The sequence below is a fragment of the Mobula birostris genome, chromosome 22 (assembly GCF_030028105.1).
Source record: "Mobula birostris isolate sMobBir1 chromosome 22, sMobBir1.hap1, whole genome shotgun sequence".
Classification (NCBI taxonomy): Eukaryota; Metazoa; Chordata; class Chondrichthyes; order Myliobatiformes; family Myliobatidae; genus Mobula; species Mobula birostris.
The window spans coordinates 4,254,575-4,275,445 of NC_092391.1; the positions used below are offsets into that span (position 1 = coordinate 4,254,575).

A 20,871-nucleotide genomic window follows, 5' to 3' on the forward strand; every position below is an offset into this window, starting at 1 on the left:
CAGTTAAGCATAATAGATATTGTATGGAGTGTTCAGGGAGGGGTAGCACCTCTGGTGACAAGACTTGTGGTGTCAATTCTGAGGCAGCTCACTCACCTTTGGTCCCCACCAGACACTCAGCTCTCACCAGTGGGTTCAAGTAGCCATTTGCATGTGGTAGAGTGCTTTGTCAGGCGGGCTAGGTCCCCATGAGACAGGAACGCACCTGCCCTAGCATGTGAAGTCAGCTCCAGCGGACGAGGCATTCTGCAACAATTTGCGGTGAGCAAAAGGCATAATGAGGCACAGAGTCACAGTCACCCACTGCGATCAAGAAAAAACCCAGTTGTGATGACTGCTCGTACCACTGGATTTGGACTTCCGCGATCGAGAGAGTGGAACTGCCCCAGTGCAACAGCTTTTCCACTTTAAAAACTCTCCCAGATTTCTTTAAAACACTGCACAAATCTGTCATCGTTGGATACGACAGACAACCAATCAATAGCCAAATGATGAATGGGAATGCAATCACACATAGTCACAAGCCCATTAGGAACATTTCAGTGCTTGTCTTTCACTTTTATTTCCAAAATAAGATGGGCAAGGCATAACCTCCTGCCTTAAAATCAATCTATAGATAAAATCAGTTTATAGATCTCGTTCCAATTCTGTAACAACCTAAAATATAAATGATTTTAGTCAGATGCAAGGTCCTACAATATCCAGGACTAAAGAAGGCTGTATCGTATTTCTTGCACAAGTCATTTTTGTAAGGTTTTGTTGAGATACACAAGGATTGTGTGTCACAAGAAAAAAGTCCTGAAATTCATTTCTTCTTGACTTTTTAAAAAGGTGTTTAAATAAAAAATTTGCATTTATCAATATAATACAATTTAGTTGGCAGAATGAGTGTAGAACACAAAAAGCCCAATTAAACATTTAAGCTTACAAATTAATAAATATACTTCTATATTACCAACACTTCTGTAGATTGTTTGTGAATTACTAATCACTGAAGCTCAACAGTATTTCTACTTCCTAGTTGTACCCATAAAGCAGAGTACAAATTCTCAACTAATTCCTCAAAAGCTAACACCATGACAACATTTCAAATCAAATTGGAAATCTATTTCATAAATCACTACAGATTTAAAAGACAACCCATTTGGACGGTGTTCACCTTCAAGTAGTAATCCTGTAGTAACAAGGTACCCTAAGCTAACCAAAATGGGCATTAATTATTACTTGAGAAAACGAGGTTTATACTGAAGGTTGTATTTAAAGTAGGCAATATAGGGACACCAATAATAAAACTCCTCTATTTACTTATAGGACGGGTGTTAGTCAGCATGTACCAGATCAAAACATTATCAGGGCAGAAAATTGTGAAAAAAAATGGAGTCATAAGGCGTATGCCCGAGATAGGAAATAACTCTAACTAATTCCCTAACACTTTCCAAAACAATAAATCATAATTTGTGAATTTGTTGTGTTTTGTGAGAAGGATTGAAATTTGACCATTTCAGCGAGGTTCACTATGTAATGTAAAACACAGTCTACACTAAAGGAATGAGGACTAGCTGTCGCAACTACGACGGAACTCAACCGCAGTCACGAGGGGTATCTCGGCAGCTGTTGCTGGTGCAGTTCAGGCCGGTACCCTGTTATCTGGTCCCAGCCCTTCCGACAGGTGCGAACGATCCACTCATGCTCATCATCATCTGAAAAATACAGGCAGAGCATTTTCTTGTAAGTCGTCAAATGGAAATGGAATTTTGCCAGCAAAGTTCAGACTGTTGCCTGCTGCAATTAGATTTAAATTGACTCAATCCTTCAGTGGCAAACATTTGTATTTCTGCATGTGCAATCAGGAAAGGTTCCAATAATACACCCTTTGTTACTTTATGACTTAGAATGGGCATCATGTCAGACCACCACCTCATTGTTACATCAATTACATCTGCTTACTTGCATGTTTTTGTTGCGCACGCCATTCTGCTCAGGGTGGCCATCTACCATATTATAATGGCGGATGATAAACATATTTCAACTTCAGCAGAGCCCGGGTAGGATAATTGCAGGAGATTTTATGGCTAATTGGAATCACTGCAGCTGCAACCTCTTCAGTGGTAACCCATGGAACAAGATGAACTGGCCCATTGTTGTGAACAAGGCTTAAATCCTTCCCTGATTGTTGGTAATTGGTGACGATGGCCTTAACAACCACTTGACTAGCCTTTTCACACTCTACCTGGCTATACGGTCACCACATTAAATCCCAGATGCCCAGACTGAGTCCTGCCAGCTGCATGGGAACTAACTACTTTCCCTTATTCTCTCTCACCCTGTGACACTGGGTCAAACTCAAGAAATACATTTTATCACTTTTTAAAGCGCAATTAATGCTTGTGGCTTCATTTGTACCAGCGATCAGCCAACTATAATTACCATTGAGCTTAACGGCAATTGTTTGTAGATGGTAATTAAAGCTTAAACACAGAGTTTAGATGCTCTACATCTTCTCACCTTTTATATAATTTACTCTTTAGATAGCAGCTACATTTTCCCTTTTTAATATAACCCAACTCTGTAATCAACTGGAAATTGTTATTTGGCTGGAAGTTGATCATTGGCAGAATCTCAATCTTACCATCCTCACTCTGCAAGGAATAGATTATTTGATCGTTTAATACATTGTTCCAACATTAGTAATAGGTCATCATTTCATAGAACTTGTGCTTTTAAATGTTATTACATTCTGATATTTGCTCTTTGTGATGTGTACATTTCTTAAAACAGGGTCTGACAACAAGAAAAACATTTTTTGAAAATAAATAAATAAATTCATTAATTAAAATATACCTAATATATGTACACACACATACATTCCTTAAGGTTGTCATGGTGGGAGTGGGGGCAGGGTTGAAGTGGGGATAAGCTCCCATGTTCTCAATGGCGTGTGTCCCAAATAGCCTCTGACAACCAAGTCCAGCTCCTGGCATTCACATGTGGCTTAGCTACTAAGCCTGTCAGAGACGGGGCAACCGGTTCCTGAAAGCCAGTCGCTCCGGGTAGATGGGGCTCATCAGCCGTGGTTGGCAGCTCATCTAGGAGAAGGAAACCTTGATCTCAAACTTCCATTGCCTTTCAGCTATACCCACTCATGGGGAAGGCTTGGGAAGTAAACCCTGTGGAAAAATGCGAAGCTGGAGTCCTTAAGGCAGTCCTACGTTGAGATCCACAGTGCAAGTCCTGTGACACCACTGATGCCAAATTGTAGCAAGCTCTGCAGTTCCTTTGTATTCATCAGCTGCGTGGAGAGGGGAAGTCTGCTGTGTGGACAACACCTTGTTCTTCATATAGTATTGTCCTGGCTCTGTAGACAGCTAGGACATAACATCCATGCTCAACCTTGATCAACGGAGGGCCTACACACACACACACATTCACACACACTCACATACACACACAGACTCACATTCACACACACCACACATTCACACACACACACACACGCACACATTCACACACACCACACATTCACACACACCACACATTCACACACACACACACACGCACACATTCACACACACTCACATACACATACAGACTCACATTCACACACACCACACATTCACACACACACACACACACACACACATTCACACACACACACACACACACAAACACATATATATACACACACACACACACACACAGAATATTACTGTACTAAATACCAATACTGGGGTCTAAAAATAAATTTTCATGTCCAGTAATCTTAGTGATATATTGTAATTTTATGTTCCTACTTACTCTAATACTAGTGATAGGAATAACGTATATCCACTGGTATGAAAGTCAAAATAAAACTGCATTAGATGGAATTGTAAAATAAAAAAAGAAAATGACAGAAATACTCAGCAGGTCAGGCAGCATCTGTAGAAAGAAAAACAGAGTTAATGTTTCAGATTAGTGATCTAGTTTTGTAGAAAACTGTATCCCTCCTACACAGAGCAAAAGGAATCATTGTTGAAACATTTTATTAGTTCATTACAAATAAATGATTTTTTTTTAAAAGAGAGATACAGTTTGGAACAAGCTCTCCAGCTCAATGAACCACACCACCCAGCAACCCAACTATTAACCCGAGCCTAATCACAGGGCTATTGACAATGACCAAATTAAGTCAAGTCTACTGTCATTTAACTGTACACATTTTTGCAAGCAAAAATATGTGTACTGTACTAGGTATATATCCAAAGAACTTTACTGTTAGTTCAAAGCAGTCAATTTTAATTGACTTTTATCTTGGAGAAAAATGGATATACCTTCGATACATGTATGGGTGAAGGAGATGGCATCTTGTATTGTATTGGAGAGACTGACTTACGTAACCAGAGGAAGGGCAGGAGAATTTGAAAATGTGTGGAAACCTTTATTGGAGTTTCTTGGACGTCAAGGTGCAGTCATTTTGAAATAGCTGTGTGTTGTTGAGTGTTTCTACGGTTTTTTTTCTGATGTGTTTTTATTTTATTTCTTTGTTAAATATGTGAAGTATGTGAAGTGTTATATTTCTTTTCCTTTGATGAATGTAAAAAACATGGGGACATGTTTCACTATTTAGTTTAATTATTATTATTGTTTATTTGTATATGTGAAATATATGTAAAATTCAATAAAAATATTGTTTAAAAAATTTAACTATATACATGTAAACCGTCATACGGGACAATGTTTCTCCAAACCAGGACATAAAACACAGTAGTACACATAACACATATGACACACAATAATTTATAAAAGTAAGTATAAAATCTACAGATAAACCACACAAAAATGATAAACTAAGATGCACTTAGTAAGGTACAGAACAGATTAACCAGTGACACTTCAAATACAATGCGGCAGGGAGTTCAGAAGCCTAATGGCCTGAGGGAAAAAACTGTTTGCCGTCCTGACTATTCCTGTTTTTATGTAAGGGAATCTCCTGCTTGATGGTAGAAAGTCAAAGATTATGCTGGGTGGATGGGTGGGATCTTTAATAATAGTAAGAGCCCTGTGTACACAGCGCTCCTGATAAATATTCCCGACTTCCAGTCCCACTCCCACACCAGACGGAGATGCAGCTTGTCAGGATGCTCTCAATGATGCTCCTGTAAAACACAGTGAAGATGGGGGGTGGGAACCTTGCTTGGCTCAATCTCCTTAGGAAGGGGAGGCACTGCTGTGCCTTCTTGTACAGCGAGGTGATATTAAGGGACCAGGTAAGACACACTTAACTCTATGGAGGAGTGAGTTAGGTACACCAATGAACCTACTAATCGGTATGATTTTGGACTGTGGGAGGAAACAGGAACACAAGGAGGAAACCCACGCATTGACAGGGAGGAATGTACAAACTCCTTACAGGTGACGTCGGAGTGTAACTCCGGCACCCTGAGCTGTAATAGTGTCTCACTAACCACTATGCACGTGGTGCCCTCCTCGATTCATAAATCCTCACATTCGTAAATTAAATTGTCCCTCGTCTATTCATAAAGGTAGGTAATAAATGATTAAATGATTATACTACCACATAAACAGTTTATTTCAGGCCAGTGAGTGAGATAGCACCCAGATTCTACAGCTTCCACGAAAAGCAAATGCAAAGCTGATATTATAGAATTCAAGATTGTTTAATGTCCTTTCCAGTACACAACCGTAAAAGGAGAACAAAATAATTGTCACTATGGATCCAGTACAGCATATAAAAATCATACTGAAAACGCAATAAATATAAATACTTAAGACAGCTTTTATACTGTACATAGATTGATTGTATGTCCATAAATTGACGCTAGGCTCAGGAGTGTCTGTACATACGGTGACTGACAGGAAATGATAAAGTAGTGGTGGTTGGGGGTGTAGAGGGGTGGGTTAGTAAGTGGAGGTGTTGATCAGCCTCACTGCTTAGGGAAAGTTACTGTTTTTGAGTCTGGTGGTCCTGTCGTGGATACTAGGTAGCCTTCTCGCTGATAGGGGTGGGACAAGCCATCCCTGAGCAAGGTGTGTGGGGACCCTTCATGATATTACTGGCCCTTTCCCAACACCTTTCTGTTACGTATATGCATTGCTCATGAATTGTTCCTACTGAGGAAGCTAGAATGATTAGTATAGAACTAAAAACACAAATCACCTACCATGTGGAACAAAAATATTTAGAGTTACACTAACACTGGGAGAAAAATATCAAGTGGAAAATTAACAGTCAAGAATTTCCCGTTTATTGGTAGGAAGCTGGAGTATTGGACTATATTTGAAACAGTTGAGCATCAAATCCCTCAGCACCCTTCACCCTCCAACGCACTACCACTGAATGCATATACCACACCCCATATGCACCTACACTGACACAGTCACTGTCCTACTGTGTTTTCATCTGCTTTGTGGTTACTTAGAAAAGTTTTTCTTAGCAAGAGTCACTGTCATTTTATCATTTCCTGGCAGTCATCTGATGTTCAGATAAACTGTCTATGCATATAAGTCAATCTTATGTATATACAGTTATTTGTACATTGTGTTTTATAGGATTGTTTTTATATTTATACTATTGTGTTTTAAAAAACTATTTATTGTGTTCTTTATGCTTATTGTGTTTTCATTCCCATTTCCCTCTCTCACCTTGTCTCCTTATCTATCCCCATAATCTCCCTCTGGTGCCTCTCCCCCTTTCCCTTTCTTCCATGGCCTTCTGTTCCCCTCCTATCAGATTCCCCCTTCGCCAGCCCTGTTTCTCTTTCACCAAGCACCTTCTCATCTTTTTACTTCACTCTTTCCTTCCCTTCCGGTTTCACCTATCACCTATCTCCCTTGCCTCCCCCTCCTTTTTACTCTCAATTCCTCATTTTTATTTCTCCAGTCCTGAAGAAGGGTCTCGGCCCGAAACATCAACGGTTCTCTTTTCCATAGATACTGCCTGCGGAGTTTCTTCAGCATTTTGTGTGTGATTTTTAATGTTGCATCGGATCCAGAATAACAACTATTTTGTTCTCCTTTACACTCGTGCATTAAAGAATGAAAATAAACAATCTTGAATCAAAACTTTTGGCAAGTCAATGTAAGTGATTAGCATTCATGCTGAGTATTAGACAAACATCTTTGACTCTTTGCTACATAATACTATTGTAATCATGAATCATGCCTACTCTGAATTAATGTAAGATAAGTGAGACCTGCTGGTGCGGGTTACCTCACATTGAGCTGCCAGGATGGCATTTTCCCACCTGGTTGTTAGGTGTGAATGATAACACAGGAGAAAACCAACGGGGTATCTGGATGCTGGCGAACGAAAGGGCCAGCGGACTATTTAACCAGCCAATCACAATCAATAATTGAGAAATAAACTCATAGAGAACGATAATGAACCTGGGTGGCTGTAAGGATGTTAAAAACAGACATTGATGGGAAATAAAGAGGGACAGGAGATTGGATGAAAAGTTAAAAGTAATAAGGGCAGTTAGGAATTGCATGCAGGCAAGACACCCCCCCCCAGTTCTGAACACTCAAAGGAAAGAGAAGTTGTTTGTTAGTCACTCAGTTTGTTAAAGCATTTGGAATATTGGCTTTCTGTTTAATGAACAATAATGTACATATAGAGCAACTTAAAGCTCAGAAAATGCAAGAATGACCCTGGGAATGAAAGGGTTAATGTACGAGAAGTGTTTGATGCCTCTGAGCCTGTACCGGTCGGAGTTTAGAAGATTGAGGGAGGATCTTATTTAAACTGATTAAAATATTGAAAGGCCCAGATGGAATTGATGTGGAGAGGATGTTTCCTATAGTGGGAGAGTCTAGGACCAGAGGGCAGAGTCTCAGAATACAAGGTCATCCCTTTAAAACACAAGTAAGGAGGACGGTCAGAGGCTGGTGAATCTGTGAAATCCATTGCCACAGATGGCTGTGGAAGCCAAGTCATTGGGTATATTTAAAGCAGAAGCTGACAGGTTCTTGATTAGTCAGGGCATCAAAGGTAAAGAGAGAAGGCAGGAGAATGGGGAACAGACTCCAAGGGTCAAATGGCACTCCTATATCTTATGGTCATTTGTGGCCATTCATAATTCACAGGGTATCTCTTCCAAGCTAGGAATTACTGGCTGATTAGCAGAGTAGTATCCTTGACATCACTTCTCAAATCGACAAACTCAGATGTTGTGAAGAGTGAGCATTGTGAACCCATGGCAACACCACATTCTCCACCAATATCCCACGAAGCTGTGCAGTAACTGAAATGTTCCCGTGCACATAGCCTTTGTTACCGTGCAGCTGAAATTTTCTTTTATATAATGTTAATATATAATTTTCAGGCCATGTAAAAATTTCCTGCTCAGAGCAACGGTTCGTCCGTGCACTGTAAAACTGGCCCCGCCCCTCCTAGCCAAGCACGATCCAGACTTAGGAAACTCCCACCAGTCCTCACCATCCAATTCCTGTAACTGGGTGCAAATTGATTAGGAGAAATGCAAGAAGATATTTTTTGACCACTTTTTTCAAAGGTAGCTAGGGATGGTCAATAGATGTCAGCCTGGCCAGTGATGCCTGTGTCTGACGTAGGTATAAAATAGAATGATGTGCACACTTTAGGGCAACCAATACACCTTCTTGTTTTAATCCTGAATACAGCATGGAAAGATACTTTATAATCTCACTTGCACTTAAAGTCGCAATAACATTGCTGCCTGGGGTGGTGGTAGAGGCAAATACCTTATAAACATTTAAGGAACTCTTAGATAAGGCACATACTGCAGATGAAAGAAAAATGGAGGGCTATGTAGGAGAGAAGGATTAGGTTGATCTTAGATTAGGTTAAATGGCTGGCAAAACATCATGGGCCAAAGGGCCTGTATTCAAAGAAGGCATGACAGTGGGTATATTTTATTAGGAGTTTGCGATTTCACAGTTCACCAAAGACTAGCAAATTCCTACAGATCTAATTGGCTCCATCACTGTGTGGTATTGGGTGGGCTCTTCACAGGATTGGAAAAAAACTGCAGAGAGTTGCAAACTTAGTCAACTTCACCATAGGCACTAGCTTCCCCAGCATTGAGGACACCTCAAAAAGGTAGCATCCATCATTAAGAACCACCACCACCCAGAACACGCCCTCTTCTCATTTCTACCATCAGGGAAGAGGTACAGGAGCCTGAAGACACACCTTCAATATTTTAGGAACAGTTTCTTTCTCTCTGACATCATATTTCTGAATGGACAATGTACCCCAAGCACACTACTATTTTAAAATCTTTTTTTGCTGTCTTTTTGCACTACTTATTTAATGTTTTTCACATACTGTATATATTGCTTATTGTAATTTATTATTTTTTATTTTGTATTGCACTGTACTGTTGCCATAAAGCAACAAATTTCACAACATAAGGCTAGTGATATTAAACCTGATTCCTTACTGCTCTATGTCTATATTTTATGTTCTACCTATTAAATAAAGAGAAACTATAGTTCCATATTGAGGTAGATATGCAGCCCATCAGAAAAGTTGTCTCTTTCCCTGCGAGGAGCAAATTAAATACTGTGGTGTCAAAGAGCAGTGGTTGTACACCCTGTTTATCAGTGAAAAAACACCAGTCTCTGCAGAGTACAGTTAGGCGGTCAGGTTAAATGTCGAGGAACCTGTGCATCCTTTAAAGCCACTCCCAGACCAATGAGAGAGACAGCAGCACTCTATGCAAACCTGTTTGGTCTTTGGAGTTGAGCTAAGAGCTTCCTGAACGTTTCCTACCATCTGCTTCTGTGAGCTGCAAGCTGTGGCCAGAAGCCTCAGTGTTTCCTGTCGCTTGCTGCAATGTCTGCACAGAAGGAGCTTGAGGTCTGTCTCTTTCATCCCACCCTTTTTCCTCGGTTCCTCCTGCCCACAGCTGTTCTCTTACTCTTCCTCTATAGAGCTGGCCTTCTGGCCCATACTATCTCTCTCAGGGGAATCCAGTTCCTCTGCACGTTGGACACCAGCCGCCTCTCAATTGTGTTTTTATTTTCCTTGAAGGAAGGTTGTGGCAATATATCTTTTTGAAAACGCCCTGGCTATGGGTTTGACTGAACAAGCTGAAGGCAGTTTGATGTGCAAAATTAATCAATCTTGTCAGGCAAAAACGGAATTAGGTAGGAATCTATTGAAGAGAAAGACACACATCAGCGAGAAAAACTTGTATCTTATAACAGTCCAATATTTTATTTTATTTAGAGATACACTGTGGAACTGGCCCTCCTGGCCCAACGAGCCGCACTGCACATTAACCCATTTATTTAACCCTATCCTAATCACAGGGCAATTTACAATTACAAATTAGCCTACTAACCAGTCCACCTTTGGACTGTGAGAGGAAACCGCAGCACCGGGAGGAGACCCACACAGTCAATGGGGAGGATGTACAAACCCTTTCTAGATGGCGCCGGAACTGAACGACAAATCTAAATGCCTCAGGCTGTATGAGTGCTGCGCTAACCACTATGCTCCCATACCACATAGTTTTGTGGTTTAAATATTGATCTTTATTTAAACCACAAACTAGTAAACTATGATTACTGTTTATTTTGTAAAAGAGTGGCACAGTAGCATTGAGGTTAGCGCAATGCTGTAAGATTGGCATACAATTCCCAGTACTGTCTGTAAGGAGTTCGTATGTTCTCCCATGACTGCGTGGGTCTCCTCCAGGTGCTCCGGTTTCCTTTCACAATCCGAAGACATACGGTTAGGGTTAGTGAGTCGTGGGAATGCTACAGTATGTCGGTACGGGAAGCATGGCATTACTTGTGGGCTGCGCAGCACAATCCTCACCGATTTGATGTGATGCAAACGACACATTTCACTGCACGGTTCGATGTACATGTGATAAATAAAGCCAATATTTCATCTTTAAGTTCTGCAGTATGCTTCATTGGACTTAAAAAGTTGCTTTCATTTAGTAACATAATTTGGTCTCGTTCAATATTCTTTCCAAGTAGTGATCTAAGGATTGCAATGAATCATGAAAAACTTGCTCATATTGAAAAAATGTGAGATGGAATAAGTGTTTACACAAGAGACAAGAAGCCAGAAACCAAAATTTAATTGAAAGATAATTGTTGAATTCCAGAGTACTGATAACGATAGAAAACAATAAGCACAACTAGCTGGATGTGTTTCTGAGAACCTACCTGCATTACGAAGAAATTCACCATTGTAATCAGTGATAACTCTTGTTTTTGGGTTGTAGAAGCCATCACCGCAGTCGTAACAACCGGCTGGAATTGTTCTTGGAGGATCACGGTTTGTGAGCTGGGATCGACCTGGCCCAAGTGCAGAAACATCAGCATATTACCACAGCTTCCATCAATTGCATCTTTCTGGTATGCAGTATTACAGAAGGGCAGTAGCAAATTTAGCTTTAATGCAGACGTCTAATTCTGAGATCAAAGGTTAACTGGTTTATGTGTTTACCTAAATAAGTCCTCTCAGCCTAAATAAGTCCTTCATAGAGCAGCTATTTGTTATTAGGATGGGAAACAGCTTCTCCCCCAGACCGTGAGTCTATTGAACTTCCTGCCACGACTGAGGTCTCATCACATATGAAGCACCAGTAGCAGTAAACTATTTGCTTTTTATCCCATAAAACATATATCACACACAGCACATAAACCCAAATGTTAGCATGTGCACCTTATGTTAAATGTAAATCTTCTAGAATATAATTTATTAATTATTATTTCTTAATTCATTTGTGGTAATATTACTTTATGTGTTGAATGTGAGTTAGATGCTCTGTGTAGTGCACTTTAGTCTAGAGGAACATTGTCTTGTTTGATAGTATACATGTGTTCAGCTGAACAACAATAAACTCAAACTTGAACCTTATAATTTTCTTTTTGGTTTAATAAATGCACAGAACATTTATTTTGGCAATGATGTGATAGAGCATGTAAAATCAAGCATATAATAAAGAGTATCATAATTTTTGCTACAAGTTTATACTTGTAGCACACATTATTTGCTGTATACAATGTAAATTGTTGTACTTTTGATGCTTTCAAGTAAAATACCTGCTGGTTTCAATCCGTTACATATTTCAGTATAAAAACGTCTATCATAACCATCACAGTAGTTCCAGTCTTCCTCGTACTCTAAGCCGTCTGCAAATATATAGCTACCCTGAAAAAAAAGCATAGATAATTACCAAGTGCCAGAGACAGTGTAGAAGAACTGTTGCGTGTTTAATATTGAAGATTATTGCATCATTGTGTGGTATGGAAGCTGCAAGGCATTGGACTACAAGACCCTATAGAGGACACGAAAAACAGCTGAGAGGATCACCGGGGTTACCCTCTCCCCTATTTCTGACATTTACCAGGAGTGTTGTAGACGAAGGGTCTGAAGCATTGTTGAGGATCCCTACCACCCCTCCCACAATCTCTTTGACCCACTACTGTCCGGAAGGAGGTACAGCAGCATCAGGACTAGGACTGCCAAACCGGGTAACAGCTTCTTCCCTCAGGTTTCTGAATACCCTGCCCCCACCGAGGTCCTGTCACCAGGACAGCAAACTGTTTACTGTGCTGTTTACCCATGCTGTACACTACGTGCATTCTGATTTATATTTTATAAACTTACATGTGGTAATATTATGGTTTATGTGCTGTGTGCGAAACATGTTTTGTGGGTGCACCATTGTCCAGAGGAACGTTGTTTCGTTTGGTTGTACATATGTACAGTCAGATGACAATAAACTTGAACTCAGAAGACATCCTGACAGACATTGAGTAAAGTCACAGATGACTCAAATAAAACATTTTAAAGACTAGCAAATACCAAACTACTTGTTAAGTGAATTAAATGGCTGGCACTCCCAATGATACAAAAGTAGGTGCAGGGACAGATAGCGTTAAGGAAGCAAGGAGACTGCAGAAGGAAATGGACAGATTGGGAGATTGGGCAAAGAAGTGGCAGATGGAATATAATGTTGGGAAGTGTATGGTCATGCACTTTGGTAGAAGGAATAAAGGTATAGACAGTTTTCTAAACAGGGAGGAAATTCAGAAATCAGAGATAGAAAGATAGAAACATAGAAAACTACAGCACAATACAGGCCCTTCGGCCCACAAAGCTGTGCCGAACATATTCTTACCTTAGAAATTACTAGGGTTACCCACAGCCCCCTATTTTTATGAGCTCCCAGTACCTGTCCAGGAGTCTTTTAAAAGGTCCTATCGTTTCCGCCTCCACCACCATCACTGGCAGCCTATTCCAAACACTCACCACTCTCTGGGTAAAAAACTTACCCCTGACATCTCCTCTGTACCTGCTTCTAAGCACCGTAAAACTATGCCCTCTCATGCTAGCCATTTCAGCCCTGGGAAAAAGCCTCTGCCTAGCCACACAATTAATGCCTCTCATCATGTTATACACTTGTATCAGGCCACCTCTCATCCTACGTCACTCCAAGGAGAAAAGGCCAAGTTCACTCAACCTATTCTCATAAGGCATGCTCCCCAATCCAGGCAACATCCTTGTAAATCTCCTCTGCCCCCTTTCTATGGTTTCCACATCCTTCCTATAGTGAGGCGACCAGAACTGACCACAGTACTCCAAGTGGGGTCTGACCAGGGTCCTATTACCTGCAACATTACCTCTCAGCTCCTAAACTCAGTCCCACGATCGATGAAGGCCAATGCATCGTATGCTTTCTTAACCACACAGTCAACCTGTGCAGCAGCTTTGAGTGTCCTATGCACTCGGACCCCAAGATCCTTCTGATCCTCCACACTGTCTAGAGTCTTACCATTAATATTATATTTCTGCCATCATATTTGACCTACCAAAATGAACCACCTCACACTTATCTGGGTTGAACTCCATCTGCCACTTATCAGCCCAGTTTTGCATCCTATCAATGTCCCACTGTAACCTCTGACAGCCCTCCACATTATCCACAACACCTCCAACCTTTGTGTCATCAGCAAATTTACTAACCCATCCCTCCACTTCCTCAACCAGGTCATTTATAAAAATCACAAAGAGTAGGGGTCTGAGAACAGATCCCTGAGGCACACCACTGGTGACCGACCTCCATGCAGAATATGATCCATCTACAACCACTCTTTGCCTTCTGTGGGCAAGCCAATTCTGGATCCACTAAGCTATGTCCCCTTGGATCCCATGCTTCCTTACTTTCTCAATAAGCCTTGCATGGGGTACCTTGTCAAATGCCTTGCTGAAATCCATATACACTACATCTACTGCTCTACCTTCATCAATGTGTTTAGTCACATCCTCAAAAAATTCAATCAGGCTCGTAAGGCATGACCTGCCTTTCACAAAGCCATGCTGACTATTCCTAATCATATTATGCCTCTCCAAATGTTCATAAATCCTGCCTCTCAGGATCTTCTCCATCAACTTACCAACCACTGAAGTAAGACTCACTGGTCTATAATTTCCTGGGCAATCTCTGCTCCCTTTCTTGAATAATGGAACAACATCCACAACCCTCCAATCCTCTGGAACCTCTCCTGTCCCCATTGATGATGCAAGGATCATTGCCAAAGGCTCAGCAATCTCCTCCCTCCCCTCCAATAGTAGCCTGGGGTACATCTCGTCCAGTGACGGTGACTTATCCAACTTGATGCTTTCCAAAAGCTCCAGCACATCCTCTTTCTTAATATCTGCATGCTCAAGCTTTTCAGTCCGCTGTAAGTCATCCCTACAATCTCCAAGATCAGTTTCCATAGTGAATACTGAAGCAAAATACACACTAAGTACCTCTGCTATCACCTCTGGTTCCATACACACACACAGTTGATTGGTCCTATCCTCTCACATCTTATCCTCTTGATTTTCACACATGCAAAGGGACTTGGGAGTCCTCGTACAGGATTCCGTAAAGGTTAACTTGCAGGTTGAGTCAGTGGTAAGGAAAGCAAAATGCAATGTTAGCATTCATTTCAAGAAGACTAGAATATAAGAGCAAAGATGTGATGCTGAGGCTTCAAGGCATTGGTCAGACTGCAGTCGGAGTATTGTGAGCACTTTCAGGTCCCTTACCTAAGAAAAGATGTACTGGCATTGGAGAGGCTCCAGAGGAGGTTCATAAGAATGATCCTGGGAATGAAAGAATTAATGTACGAGGACCTTTTGATGGCTCTGTGCCTGTACTCGTTGGAGTTTAGAAGAATGATGGGTATCTCATTAAAATCTATCAAATATGGAAAGGTTTAGACAGAGCAGATGTGGAGAGGATGTTTCTATAGTGGGTAAGTCTTGGACCAGAGGAGACTGCCTCAGAATAGAGGGACGTCCATTTAAAACAGAGATGAGAAGGAATTTTCTTAGTCAGAGAATGATGAATCTGTGGAATTCACTGCCACTGTGCAGTCCAAGTCATTGAATATATTTAAAGGTTTTTGGTTACTCAAGGCATAAAAGATTATGGGGAGAAAGTACAAGAATGGGGTTGAGAGGGATAATAAATCTGCCATAAGGGAATGGAGGAACAGAATGGCCTAATTGTGCTCCTATGTCTTATGATCTTATAATACTCTTTTCCATAAAATAATTTTCAAATCCAACCTTTACTACAGCTCCAGAGTCCCAGGTGGCAACATATTTGCTTCCATTGGGAAAATATAAGGTTCCATGACCGTGAAACACGCCATCTCTCATTTCTCCCTCGTATCTGGTTTCAGTTGGGAGGGTATACTCCCCATATCCTTCCATCCTGAGGGAAAATAGAACAGCATCAATCTGCCAGGAGTTCACACTGGCATAGTACGTAGTTATAATAGTGTCTTCTGGCAGATAACCTTTTTGCAAATCTCGGCAGTTTTCGCTATTTTCATTAATTTTTGTAAGTTGGATTTCTGAATAAACACCCTTGCACAGTAGGTCTTTTCTTTGGTCATAACCCAAGTATTATAATGCATATTATAACCCACGAGTCATTCTGGCTGTGGGAGAGCTTCATGGGCATTCGGTGTCATCTGGCAGCCCAATCAGCTCAGGAGCACTGCACAGCGAGGAGGGTACTTGCAGGTCAACGGCACTCATTTAAAAGGTGAGCTTCATGGGCATTCGGTGTCATTCTGGTGGCCCAATCATTGGCAGGAGCACACACAGCGAGGAGGGTTCTTGAAGTTGGTGGTGCTCGTTTAAAAGTAGAGCTTTGTGGGCGTTTGGTGTCATTCCAGTCCGCAGCAAGAGCAGTGCAGAATGGAGTAAATAAAAGCACAGAAGGGACAAGCAGAGTGGCCATTGTTGGGAGTGGGAGTGTCAGGCTTTGGTTCAAAGGAGGCTTCGGCTCAAAAGAGGTATTCCGCAGGGGTCAGTGTAGGGACCGCTTCTTTATATGCTCTATATCAATGATTTAGATGATAGAATAGATGGCTTTGTTGCCAGGTTTGCAGATGATATGAAGATTGGTGGAGGGGCAGTTAGTGTTGAGGAAACAGGAAGGCTGCAGAAGGACTTAGACAGATTAGGACAATAAGCAAGAAAATGGCAAATTAAATACAATGTTGGAAAATACATGGTCATACACTTTGGTAGAAGAAATAAATGTGCAGACTATTTTCTAAACGGGTAGAAACTCCAAAAATCTGAGATGCAAGGGGACTTGGGAGCCGTGGTGCAGAACACCCTAAAGGTTAACTTGCAGGCAGAGCTGGTGGTGAGGAAGGCAAATGCAATGTTAGCATTAATTTCAAAAGGTCTAGAATACAACAGCAGGGATGTGATGCTGAGGCTCTATAAAGCACTGCTGAGGCCTCACCTTGGGTATTGAGAACAGTTTGGGGCTCCTTATATAAGAAAAGATGTGCTGACATTGGAGAGGGTTCAGAGGAGGTTCACAAGGATGATTCCAGGAATTAAAGGGTTATCATATGAGGGACATTTGATGGCTCTGGGCCTGTAATTGCTGGAATTTAGAAGAATGACAAAGGATCTTATTGAAACCTTTCGAATGCTGAAAGGCCTAGACAGAGTAGATGTGGAAAGGGTGTTTTCCATGGTGGGGGAGTCTAGGACAAGCAAGCACAGCCTCAGGATAGAGGGGCAGACATTTAAAATAGAGATGTGGAGAAATTTCTTTAGCCAGTGGTGAATTTGTTACCACAGGCAGCCATGGAGGCCAGGTCGTTGGGTGTATTTAAGGCTAAGCTTGATTGGCCATGGCATCAAAGGTTACGGGGGGAAGGCCGGGGAGTGGGGCAGAGGAAAGAGAAAAAAAGGATCAGCCGTGATTGGATGGTTGAGTAGATTCGATGAGCCAAATGGCCTAATTCTGTCCCTATGTCTTATTGTCTTATAATACCCGCTATTTTTCTTTCATCCATGTGCCCATCTAAGAGTTTTTCAAAAGTCCCTCTTGTATCTGCCTCTACCACCACCTCTGAAAGCACGTTCCATGCACCCACCACTTTCAGTGTGAAAAACTTAACTCTGACATCCCCCCTATACTTTCCTCAAAACACCTTAAAATTATGCTCCCTCGTATTAGCCTTTCTGCACTGGGCAAAAGTCTCTATCAACTTTATCAATGCCTCTTATCATCTTTTGCACCTCCTTCAAGTCACTTCTCATCTCCTTCACCCCAAAGAGAAAAGCCCTAGCTTTCTCAACCTATCCTCATAAGACATGCTCCCTAATCTAGAAAGCATCCTGATAAATATCTTCTGCACCCTTTCTAAATCTTCCACAGCGTAACTATAATGAGGCTATCAGAACAAAACACAATATTCCAAGTGTGGTCTATCCAGAGTTTTACAGATCTGCAATATTACCTTGTGGCTCTTGAACTTGCTATCCCAACAGGTGAAGGCCAACACAATAAAGTGCTGTCTTAATCCTTGATTTCCTAACAGGTTAATTTTAGGCAGAAGAGGATTGGAAACAAAAGAGGCTACATAAGTAATGCTTTGTTAATTCTCCTCTGTCGAGCCAGGAAAAGTAGGAATGTTCTTCGTAGTTGTACAATTAACCCGAAGGCCACCATTCCCCATCTTGCTTACCATGAGGATCAGCACCACTCCAGGAAGCTAGCCCACTGCAATCTAATGCTGGAAAGTTATGAAAAACTGTATGAATCTCCTCACTAGCAGTCAGGTGCATGTGGAGTGGTTGCTGCTGGAGATTATTGAGGCTTCCAAATTAAAATTACCTTACAAAAGCAAAATAATCCTTGCAATAAATCCCACTGCTAGCTGAATTCCCTTTTTCCTCTCTCCAACATATTCTCTCCTTTAATCTTATGCAGAATTAATGGATTGGGAACTTTACAGTCACAATGTCATGGAAACAGGCCACGACTCACCTCGTTCTCTGATGACTCATGGGCACACATCCATATTTTAATCCCCTCTTCCACCACTTGGCCCATAGCCTTCTATGCCTGGGTGCTTAAAGGGCTCTATAGACACTTCTTAAATGTTATCACTGACTCTCCTTGCACCACTCTCTCAGGCGGTATATTTATTCCACATACTTACACCCTCCGGGTGAAAAAGGACCCTCCAATACTTCAAGTTTATTGTCATCTTACTGTACATATTTACAACCAAATGAAACAATGCTCCTTCAGACCATGGAGCACCCCCAAAACATATATCACACTAATCTAATGAAGGGTACTTCTCTAGATGCTATGGTACCATTTATGAAGATGCTCTTGCTCTGTTTAAGTTCAATGAACAAAAAGAAATGGCCAATGGATGGAATTTGTTATAAGAGAATGTTAGTTGTACAGCATTACATGGGAATTTTGGACTGTATTTTATAAAATACTTCATTGTACATTCTGGTCTGAACTGACGTTGAAGATGTGAATGACCCTCAGTCACTTAGGTCCCTGAGGTGAAATTCTATTGTTAACAACATTCTCCGGTGGATGACTAAAAATAAAAATGAACTCTATGCTTGATGTCAATTATACTCAATACACAGATACTGCTTGTTACTATGGTACTTGGTGTGGATCACAGAGAGAAAAAGTTATCCTTAACATCCTGTAAAAAAAACATTGCTGGCATGAGAGCTATCAATAGACTCTGTGATCCTGCTGTGCTGTTATTAAAGTTTGACAGTATTGAGTATTGTTTTTGTTATTAATACTTATTTTGAATACATCTGCACAAATAACAATTTATCATGTGTCCTACTTTCTTCATTTAGCCACTGTGACTGACTGAGAAAAGGCAGATAAGGTTTGGAAAAACCACATTACTGTTAATTTCCATTAATACTCATCAGCACTAACTTTCTGATCTCCAAACATTTCATATGCATAAAAAAATCAAATGAATGGAAAACCAATATAAAGCAAAGATGATACCAATAATTCAAAAATAAGTTGTACTAAATGATCTAAGCTACAAGCACCCAACATTACTTATAGTGAAATGTAACATAAGCATTTGCATCCACACATAACTTTGGTAATGCGGTACTGAAAAATGCAGTAATTTCATTGTTTGAGATGACCTACTCCTTTGCAAACTGTCAGCACAGAATAAAATTACCTGATTCACCCATATAGCAGACTATGTGAAATTCCTGTTCTTACCTTGAAGACATGACTAAGCCCTTCATTCCACTCCAATCTCAACTACCATCATGGAACCTCCTTATGATCAAGAATTAACTAAATAGCTCTGGAGTCACATTTCTTCATGTATTATATGTTATACATTTTACATACTATAGATTAAAATAATAACGATCAAAGCTACTTGCACTGACATAGACAGCTCCCTCTCCTTCTTAATCCCAATTCTTTAATCTATTCAGTGTCTCCCTTGCAGCATCTAACTCAAGATTATGACTGACATTTCTGGGTGTACGTTATTGTTGATCTGCTCTTCAATAGGATTAGTTGGGGATAATGCAGAGCTGGTTTTTATACCGATCTTGGTCATCCTGTAGAGGGAGCAGTGTTTTCTTCATTGGTTGACAAGAACCAACGTGAAAAGTACAAGGGTGGGCTGAGGAAAGACAAAGGGTGTTTGGTTTCCACCAAGTATAATATCAATAAATAGAAACGGATACAGAAAGACCTCCAATATATCTATGATTACTATCAGAAATATTAAAAGGATCAAACATTCATCCAGGTGTCCATATTAGTTAGATTGCTTCTACTCAATTCTCGTATGTCAGGTTTCACTCATCACTGTATAAAGCATACATCAGTAGGCTTAAACACTGTCATTCCAGGAAAGGAGATGTAATGATCTAATCATCTTCAAAATTATGGATTTCATCAAAATTATTTGCACTTATTTTATAGAAAAATGTAAGTGAAGTCAAAGGGTATTTAGATCTGCTAATGCCCTTTATCTTGTACAGCAAGGAAAAGTTGGTGTAAACAAAATGTATCATCAATAGATGTCTCTGACGTAACTGAGAAAGGATATTTTAGTGGTGCAAAGAAGGGCGATCAGGAATGGGAAGTCGGGAGACACCCAGCAATGGAAAGGGTGAGCAGCATTCTGACTGGTTGCATCCCCACCAGCTGTGGAGGCTTCAATACACGGGATTGAAAAGAAGAACAGAGGGCTGTAGACTCAGCCTGCTCCATCATGGGCACCAGCCTCTCCACCATCGAGGACAGCTTCAACATCCATCATCCAGAACATACCCTCTTCTCATTGCTACCATCATGGAGGAGGTACAGGAGCCTGAAGACACACATTCAATGTTTCAGGAACAGCTTCTTCCCCTCCGCCATTAGGTTTTGTCAGAATTATGCTACCTCAGTATTATGCTCTCTTTTACACTATTTATTTTTTATATTTTTTATTGTAACTCATTGTAATTTTTATGTATTGCACTCTACTGCTGCCACAAAACAACAAATTTCAGGACATACGTCAGAG

General features: G+C 40.8%; 1 protein-coding gene across 1 annotated transcript in view; it reads right to left on the minus strand.

Moving 5' to 3' along the window:
• Window positions 1-540: 540 nt before the first annotated feature.
• Window positions 541-20,871, minus strand: part of morn5 (MORN repeat containing 5) — a 30,265-nt gene continuing 9,934 nt past the window's right edge. Inside the window, exons 2-5 of the mRNA XM_072239949.1 lie at window positions 15,572-15,719; window positions 12,049-12,157; window positions 11,167-11,298; window positions 541-1,700 (exon numbers count right to left, since the gene is read on the minus strand). Of these exons, the coding sequence (XP_072096050.1) occupies window positions 1,591-1,700; window positions 11,167-11,298; window positions 12,049-12,157; window positions 15,572-15,719 (499 nt within the window). The 3' untranslated portion in view covers window positions 541-1,590. The remainder of the gene's footprint in view (window positions 1,701-11,166; window positions 11,299-12,048; window positions 12,158-15,571; window positions 15,720-20,871) is intronic.